General features: G+C 51.8%; 2 protein-coding genes across 5 annotated transcripts in view; one reads left to right on the top strand and one right to left on the bottom strand.

The window, feature by feature from the left end:
• Window positions 1-318: 318 nt before the first annotated feature.
• On the top strand, window positions 319-4,664 carry SPAG4 (sperm associated antigen 4). Its single transcript, XM_030887040.2, is given in 13 exon segments — window positions 319-537; window positions 539-623; window positions 1,060-1,164; window positions 1,467-1,533; window positions 1,716-1,777; window positions 1,982-2,025; window positions 2,279-2,304; window positions 2,425-2,533; window positions 2,763-2,838; window positions 2,951-3,066; window positions 3,351-3,518; window positions 4,127-4,216; window positions 4,331-4,664. Coding segments are annotated over 13 exon segments (1,326 nt in total). The 3' UTR covers window positions 4,490-4,664.
• Window positions 4,665-6,039: 1,375 nt separating this feature from the next.
• CPNE1 (copine 1) overlaps window positions 6,040-8,986 on the bottom strand; it is a 42,633-nt gene continuing 39,686 nt past the window's right edge. For all 4 annotated transcript variants that reach the window (XM_045295246.1, XM_045295244.1, XM_045295245.1 and 1 more), the window contains 4 exons: window positions 8,862-8,913; window positions 6,873-7,006; window positions 6,464-6,700; window positions 6,040-6,363 (listed from right to left, as the gene is read on the bottom strand). In XM_045295246.1, coding sequence (XP_045151181.1) covers window positions 6,223-6,363; window positions 6,464-6,700; window positions 6,873-7,006; window positions 8,862-8,913 — 564 coding nt within the window. In that variant the 3' untranslated portion in view covers window positions 6,040-6,222. The remainder of the gene's footprint in view (window positions 6,364-6,463; window positions 6,701-6,872; window positions 7,007-8,861; window positions 8,914-8,986) is intronic.

Genomic DNA, 8,986 nt, shown 5'->3' with positions numbered 1-8,986 from the left:
ACTTTATGGTTGGGGGGGTCACCACCACGCGAGGAACTGTATGAAAGGTGGAGAACCGCTGCTTTAAAACGTCCGAAAAACTAAGGGGCGACCATGACTCCGTGACGTCACGGCCAGCTCTGTGACGCTCCGTCGCGATCTCCTCTGTGACGCCAGCAGCCAAGCCGACAGAGGGGAGAGGGCCGCGTCCACCCGCGGGGCCCGCGGGCTGCACGCAGGGTCGCAGGGTCCGAGGGGGTCCGGGCGGCGAGCACGGGCTGGAGGACTGGGCTGCCGGGCGGCGACTTCGGCGTCCGCAAGCCGGAGGCCGGGGTCAGCATGCGGCGCAGCCCCCGTCCGGGCTCGGCCGCTGCCCCGCACAGGCACCCCCCCAATTTCTACAGCGACAACAGCTCAGTGAGCGCTACCTCGGGGGACAGCCAAGGGCACCGGTCCCCGGGGCCGGGGCCCGGGGAGCCTGAGGGCGGAAGAGCCCGGGGCTCGAGCAGCGGTGAGCCCGCCTTGAGCTCAGGAGCGCCCGGAGGAACCGTGTGGGCTTGGAAGCTCTCGGCAGAAGCCGGCGCCCCGGAGCCACAAGGGGCCGACGGCCTGTGGCGCGGCAACCGTGAGGGGCGGGGCCTCGGGTGCGGGCGGGGTCGAACCTGGGTAAGCCGGGGGCGGGACCGAGTGGGCGGGGCCGGGTCGTCTGGGGCGTGGGGAGGCAGGCGGGAGCCAGGTCCCCTGTTGGGTGAGGCTTCGGGTGATAGACGGTCTTGGGAAGGGGCGGGGAAAGTCCTGTGATTGGGCATCACTGAGGAGGCGCGGCCTTGGTGTTAGCGAGCGTGAAATGGGGCCGCACCAAGCCCAGGCCTGAGGGCGGGTCCTCCGCTTGGGGGCGGTCCCAACTTCTAGAGTCCCTTCTGGAAGGGGCGGGGCCTCAGTGTGCCGAGCGAGTCCCGGGGTGCAGGTGCTGGGGACCCAATGCTGCCCTTCTGGGGGCTTGGGAACCTGAGGCGGGGTCCGGGGAAGGAGTCGGCCTGCAATGCGCAAGGCCCCAATGGAGCCCTTGGGCTCTCGCAGAACCGGCTGGGTCTCCTGTAGCCCCTGAGGAGCAGCTCGACCTTCTCCCCACGCTGGAACTGAGGCAGGAGATGCCTACCTCTCGGGTGTCCAAGAGCATCCTGAGTACGAGCCAGGCCTGCCCAGTCCCCGCCCCTCTGGACCTCAGGCTCCTCTCTGAACGCCCAGACTCACCTTTGAGGCCCTGTCCATGCCAGTCCTCTGTTCCATCCCAGAACCTAATCCCCTTCTCTGAGCTCAGTGGCTCTCCTCTCGTGGCCCCTCTCTAATTCTTGTAGCCCATGTCCTCACTGCCTGAGCGCTCCCCACTTAATTATTTCAGAAGCCCGCCACGCCATCTCCATCTTCTGCCCCCACTCCCACCCCCACAGCCTCTGTCCTGAGTCTCCTCTCCTCCCTCCCTTCAGGCCATCTCTTCCAGGTCCCAAGCGTGTTGTTATGCTTGTTAGGAGATGTGCTGGTCAGTGTGTACAGGTCAGAGGGCGGGAAGGGGGAGCCCCCAGGGGTTGCTTTTTGCTGGGGGCTGGGGTAACGGGGCGGGAGCAGAGCTGGAGCTGCTGAAGTTGAAGCCCACCCAGGGCTCGAGTTTGCAGAGCTGGTGTGCCTGGGGGAGGTCCTGAGGGTCCAGGGCCTCAGTCTCCCTCCTATCCTCCCAGGGAGGTCTGTTCCATCCGCTTCCTGCTCACGGCTGTGTCACTGCTGAGCCTCTTTCTGGCAGGTGAGGGGGCGCTGGGCTCCATGGGGAGTGACCCAGCCCCGAGCCCAGGAACCAAAAGACAGCCTGTTGTCTCCTGTCCCTGAACCCGCAAGCTCCCTACAGTCCTCGCTCAACCCCCCCCAGAGCCTGCCCCACAGCTCCCAGCCTCTTTTCTTTACCTGCCCCTTTATGCCAGGGAAACCATTTCCTCCCCTTTTCCTCTAGTGCTTTGGTGGGGGCTCCTGTATCTAGTCCCTCCTTTGGAGCATGTGAGTGGGGGAAATTGTTCTGGGGGGTGATGGGCAGGTCCTGAACGGTGGTGGTGGTATGCTTCTGGGAGAAGGGTAGTGTCTAAGGGGTATGGAGTGGTGTGTGTGTTTCTGATCTGGGGAAGTCAGGGAAGAGATGGGAGTGCAAGTCCTCAAAAATAGGGCTTTGAGTCTAGCTGCTCTGAGGCTGAAGTGGGAAGATCTGGGGAGGGGGGAACTGAGCTGCTGTATTTTGTCCCTCCCTCCCCACTAGGAACCTAAGGAGATGCTGACTATGAGGTGCAAGAGAACACTTGGGGTGGGAGGTTGGGGGTTCAATTGTGCTTCTTTGGGGTACCCTATGGGAGGCTTCCGGGGGGAACAGGGGTGTGGCCCTCAACACTAACATCCTGCTTGCAGCGAGTACCACGAGCGAGTTTGCTCTCAGAGGCAACAGCTGCAGCAGCTCCAGGCTGAGCTGGATAAACTCCTCAAAGAGGTGGCCAGTATCCGGGCCACCAACAGCGAGGTGAATCTGCCTCCCCACCCCACCGTAGAGCCCCAGCCCTGGGTCTCTGAGCTCCATAGGAAACCTCCTAATGGCGCCCACTCCCTGGGTCCTGGGCCCCACCCTGAAAACTCCACCTCCCAGTCTCGGGAGTGGGGGTGGGGGGCTACCAAACCTATCACAGAGAGCCCAGCCCCCAGGGAACTGGCCTGGAGCTCCGCTGGGCCAGGCTTTGCCCTCATTCTTTCAGACAGTGGCTAAGATCGTTATCCAGAGGCTGAATGAGGACTTCGTGCAAAAACCCGACTATGCGCTGAGCTCTGTGGGTAAGGGTCCCAGAAACTCAGAGAGAGACTCCGAGACAGTGATAGTCTCAGACAGGCCCTGCCCAGCGCTCAGTCGGCCTCAAGAGTCCATCTCCTTGTTCACCCGCTCCAGGAGCCTCCATTGACCTAGAGAAGACATCTCACGACTACGAAGACGTGGACACTGCCTACTTCTGGAACCGCTTCAGCTTCTGGAACTATGCAAGGCCCCCCACAGTTATCCTGGAGGTGGGCTTCCAATTGGGTTTCTGGGATAGGACTGAGGGTGGGTGTTCCAGGTGGGATGCCCAGAGAGGCCTAGGAGGTGACATTCAGCTGAAGGGAAGGATCTGCAAGTTCTGGGCTACGGGCTGGGAGGGGGCTAGCTGAGTGTCGAGGTTGGAGTACTGGACAGCTTAACTGGCGGTCAGCCAAAGGTGGGCCCTATCTGAGTGGAGACATGGGCTGGGTCAGGCTAGGTTGTAGTCCCTCAGAAGGTCTTGGGTTCTGATGACCTATCTGCCTACTTACAGCCAGATGTGTTCCCTGGAAATTGCTGGGCGTTTGAGGGTGACCAGGGTCAGGTGGTGATCCGTCTGCCAGGTCGTGTGCAATTGAGCGACATCACCCTGCAGCACCCACCCCCCAGCGTGGCGCACACCGGGGGAGCTGACAGTGCTCCTCGTGACTTCGAGGTCTATGTGAGTGGGGCTGAGGCCAAGAGGGGCATGGGGACTAGATTTTGCCTCGGAAGCACCAGGCACTCATGAGAACGGCTGCCAGAATCGGAGCCTTTGCTTGCTCACCTGGAAAATGGACATACTACTACCTGCCCCTCAGGGCTGCTGTAGGCTATTATCATAACCACATCCAAGTATTTGCTATGGTTACTAGGTGTTTGCTCTGTGCCTAGCACTGCACTTGGAGATATTGTTACCATCTCCCTGCTTTAGACCTTTGCCCACTTTGGCCTGTAAATAGCTCAGTTGACTTTTTCCACTTTGGAAACAAATGGAAAAGCCCAATTTTTAATTATGGGATTTAAACAATTTTTAAGCTCCTGATAGCAGTGTTAAACTCACAAAAAATTCAGGACTCATGTCCAGAAAGGGGAATTTACTTGTTGAAGATCCCATAGCTAACGATCAGACTAAAAATCAGACCTGGTGTTTCCACTTGATACTATCCCTAATATTACAAAATTCATGAGGCCAGGTATACAGGTTGTTGTGTGCACCGTAGGTCCTCAGTCAAGTTGCTTTTTCCTTCCTTCACCTACCTGCTCATCCGCTCCCTCTTCACCTTTTAGGGTCTCCAGGTTGATGATGAGACTGAAGTTTTCTTGGGGAAATTCACCTTCGACGTGGAGAAATCTGAGATTCAGACTTTCCACCTGCAGGTATATGTGTCTCAGGGCATGAACGTGCTGAGGGAGCGGGGCAGCAAGGGAAGATCAGGGAAGGGGAAAGCCCTTGGGAGGACAGGCTCTGGCACGATCCATTTGTCTCCCCAGAATGACCCCCCAGCCGCCTTCCCTAAGGTGAAGATCCAGATTCTAAGCAACTGGGGCCACCCTCGCTTCACATGCTTATATCGAGTCCGTGCCCATGGCGAGCGAACCTCAGAGGGGTCAGGGGAGAATACCACAGGGACCACTGGTGGCGCCCATTAAACAACTACTGGTTGGAGTAGTGCGAAGGTCTGTGCTGAACTGGGTCAGTGCCACAGGGGAATTGCTCTATCGAAAATCTTGGCTGCTTGAAGCATCTAGATATAGAGGCTTTCCACAGCACCCCCCTTCCTTGGAGAAGTCCAGCTTAATATCATAGGAGCTATTCTCACTTAAGCATTGGGATGCCAGCTATAAGGTTGGTAGTTCAACTAAAGAAACAGTTGAGACTGTCTGCTCCAGTAAAGATTGATAGTCTTGGAAGCCCTGTATAGAGTTCTTATGGGTCTGGTATCAAGTATTATAGATAGCACTCCATGTTGCCTAACTTACCTTCACAACCACAGGGGTTGAAACCACTCAGGTCAGGAAACTTGCTCAAAGTCAGACAGCTAATGAAGAACAAAGAGCAGAACCAGGCCTGCCTGTCTTCAGAGGCTGCTCCCCTTATTCACTCTAGAGCTGACAGCTTAGAGCAAGTTTATACTCTAATCCCCACCCTCAACCCCTTGCAAACTATCAACCCCAGCGAGGTATATGAAAAGTTGAAGGGGGAAGTACCTGCCCTATCTTTTTTCAGGCACTCAAAAAATTGAGACCCGAGAACCTACAGAAACCTTGGGAATCACAGCCTAATAGCCCCTTCTCAGATGGTTTGTACTGACACTGGAGTGTCTAGTCTTCTGCCAGGCACAGTATCGATGGTCTAGAGCAGTGGTTCTCAACCTTCCTAATGCCTCGGCCCTTTCATACAGTTCCTCATGTATGACCCCCAAACCATCAAATTATTTTCACTGCTACTTATAACTTGTCATTTTGCTACTGTTATGAATGGGGCAACCCACAGGTTGAGAACTGCTGGTCTAGAGTTTAAATCTCTGCCATCAAGAAGCCTGATAAGGGAGAGAAGATGCTTCAGGAAACAATTCATTTACAGATTGATCCAAGAAATCTTCACTCAGGGTTAACAGAATTGGAGGGTTAAGGGATGAAAGAGACATCAAATAATCGAGTTCTACCCAGGGAAGAGAATAGAAAAAGAGGAGAACAATGCTTAACAATCAGGATGATTAGCATGCTCACCAATACGTTCATGTTTTGGGAGAGAATATATAAACTATTAATAGTGGACACACATTTACAAAGTGAAATTGAGAGCGTCTAAACATCAGTTTGAATTTTGAGGGCATTATTTTGTATTCTGAAGACAGGAAAAGATTCAATCCAGTGCTTTCAAAATGCAAATGAGGATAGCTTTTTCTGCCATTTCTAAGAATGTATTCAATGCCCAGTTTCTATTCTCTGAGTGAAGTTAATTATGCTAGAAAGGGCTGGAGGCTACTAATCAAAAGAACAATTGGAACCCAGCAGACACTCTAGGAGAAAGATGTAAAGGTTGTAAGCTTTGGAAACCCTATTGGTCAGGCCTATTCTGTCCTGTGGGAACTGACTTGGTAGCAAAAGGGTATCATGCTAGAGGCACCCTTCCCTCAACAACCCCCAAGGTTAATAGCAGCCTCTCACTGAAGACACACACCCCAGTAGCAAAGCAGTGCTCTTCAATGGTCTTTATTAAGGAAAGGAACCATCAACAAAAAGTTGGGATCAACAGCAGCAATAGCTGAAACAAGTATAAAAGTATAAAATATACACAGTGTATACAGGGATGGATTAGGGTCCAGAGGGCCTTTGGGGGATGCAAGATGAGGATTGTCCACTATTTACCCTCCAGAAACTTAGGCCGTGGAAGCCTGTGCAGGGTCCTTAGCTGGGGCTGGAGGCGGCTTGAATGGAGCCCAGCCTTGGGCCTTAAAATAGGAGACCAGTTGCATAGGCACTTCTGCAAGCACTGTCTGTGCCAGTGCCTCTCGGGGGGCCTGTCAGGAGAAGAGCATAAGTCAGTGGAGGTCTGTAACAGCGTTACAAAGGGCAAATAACTCTCCCACCTTCACCTTACACCAGAGAGGCCCTACTCACATTCTGGAAGCGGCGGTAGGGCACAAACTGCACTATGTCACGGACAGCTGCGTCCCCAGAGCGTGTGCGCAAGGGCCCACCATCAGCATCCAGCTGCTCCATGGCCTCAAAGTCAGCGCCGCCCACACCGACGATGATCACTGACATGGGCAGGCTGGAAGCACGCACCACCGCTTCACGTGTGGCTTCCACATCAGTCACAGCACCATCCGTCAGCAGCAGTAGCACGAAGTATTGCTGGGGACAAATCACTTATGTACTGAGGCTGACCCTCTCCTCCAGTCCCCTTATAGACGGCTCATGGTGCCACTCTCCAAATGAACACCCAAACAAAACCACCCAGACATACATTCCTGTCCCGACAAGTCCCTTGAAACAAAAACATTCCCCACCACCCATGCCCCTTTACCGAGGCAGTCCTTTGATGTGTAGCCTGAGCTGCAAACCTGGCCACGTGATTGATAATAGGTGCAAAGTTGGTAGGGCCATAGAGGCGAACCTGGGGTAGGGCTTGGCGGTAGGCATCCACAATGCCCTGGATGCCTGCAAAGAGAGGGTAGGAAACACTGTAAATTCCTGCGGGTGGGGTCATGAGTCCTGAGACCTTGGATGCATTTTATTCGGAGTACTAACCCGACCATATAAACCGAAACTTGGCCCAATCACACCCTGAATTAAAAGCCAGCCTGGAGGGTCCCACTGGTCCGATCCAAGACTATTTGGACATTACTCATTTGATAAACTTAAATAATAGAGGATGAGGAAAAACTTCTAATAAATGTAAAGGAGGAACTACAAAAAGTCATTTCCATCATTAAGTTTGATTCAAGCAAGGATCACCAATGCATATAAAATTAGAGGATATAAGCTGAGTAACCAAACATCTCCACAGCCTCCAAAACACTTAATCATTTCAAAAGGAAAAATAAGACTTGTGTAATAGAGAAACCTGTTAGACACTATCTTAACCAAGTAGTCAAAGTTGATGAGATCAGTAATGCGACAAATCGACACCACGTGAAAGGCACTGAAAAGGATACCCAAAAAATGCAAACTATAAATCTAATCATGAGGGAAAAAAATCAGGTAAACCCAAACGGAAGGATACTCTATGAATTCTGTGGCCTATAGACACTTCAGACACGTTGCCATCATGTACGACATGAAAAAATTCAAAGTAAAAAAAGATTGTGTGTGATCAAAAGGGAATTTCTTTTGCTGTGAAAGACATTATTAGGCTAACTAGCAAAGCATAAATAAATTCTAGTTCAGACCCAAGTATTGTATTGATGTAAGAAAATGCCCTTGATTTCAGGAAGGACATATTGAAATATTTAGGGATAAAGGCCATATGAATGATGATGGGTGCAAAGTTGGTGGAACCATAAGGGTAAATCTTAGATCATGGTGTATTCTCTGCAACTAACTTTGAACATTTCAGGGGAAGGGGAAAGAATAGCAGTATACAGGTTCAATTTAAAGTCTGCGTTAAGGGGGACAGCAGGTGCTGTGACACAGGCCTTGATCCTTGCGCTCCATGATCTCAACCCCAATGACTATTTTATTGCAGTTTTCTTCAAGGTTGAATTTACGTCAAAATTAATTCAAGGGGAAAAAGAATTCAGAGAAAATTAAAAAAACCCAGATTCAATCTAGGCAGGTCAAGTTTTCCACTTCACAGCTTGTGGCACACCTGGGACGCTGAGAAATCACAAGGCCAGGCAGCACCAGTTAGAAGCAGACTGGGCCAACCTTTAAACAAAAGTGCTTGGGGTAGTGGTTCTCAACCTGTGGGCTGCAACCCCTTTGGGGGGGGGTCGAACGACTCTTTCACAGGGGTCACCTGCGACCATCAGAAAACACATTATGATTCATAACAGTTGTAAAATGACAGTGATGAAGTAGCAACAAAAATAATTTTATGGTTGGGGGTCAGCATGCGGAAGGTTGAGAACCACTGGCTTGGGGGGACTCAGGCAAAATGTTCCCTGCAAGGAGGTATCAACGCTTACATTGATGCCAGGTCCTCCAGGACTCACCAGGGGCAAAACAGTAAAGCTTAAAAATAATTTAACAGCTACCAGTTTTTTAGAGGGTACTTAGTATGTGTTACGCTTACTGTGTCAAACTTACTGCTTGGCACATACCCTCTTCTCTCCTTGAATACGTAATATCCTACACGATTTTGACTTATTATGAAACCAAAGTACACAGAGGCTAAGCAAGTCACTCCAAGTTGACACATGGTTTTCAAGCGACAAGCAAAATTCTGACTCTAACTGATCATATCCAGACTTGGTTTTAAAAACTATTCCTATGGACAATGCGGTGCGGTATCTGCCCTTCAGCTGTTCCCCCCTTTGCTCAAGGTATGGCGAATTCTGTTTCTATGACTTGCCTGCACAATAGGGGTTGCCGGGGTTGAAGTTCAAAGCAAATTCATGGGAGACCTGAAGTGAGAATGAAAATAAGGTTTTGGTTGTTTTTTTTTAATCGTTTTATTAGGGGCTCATACAACTCTTA

The sequence above is a fragment of the Echinops telfairi genome, unplaced genomic scaffold, assembly GCF_000313985.2.
Source record: "Echinops telfairi isolate 266 unplaced genomic scaffold, ASM31398v2 ScPeMD7_5592;HRSCAF=6446, whole genome shotgun sequence".
Taxonomy (NCBI): Eukaryota; Metazoa; Chordata; class Mammalia; order Afrosoricida; family Tenrecidae; genus Echinops; species Echinops telfairi.
Note: the sequence above shows the minus strand (reverse complement) of the source record. Positions and strands in the feature narration are given on the sequence as shown.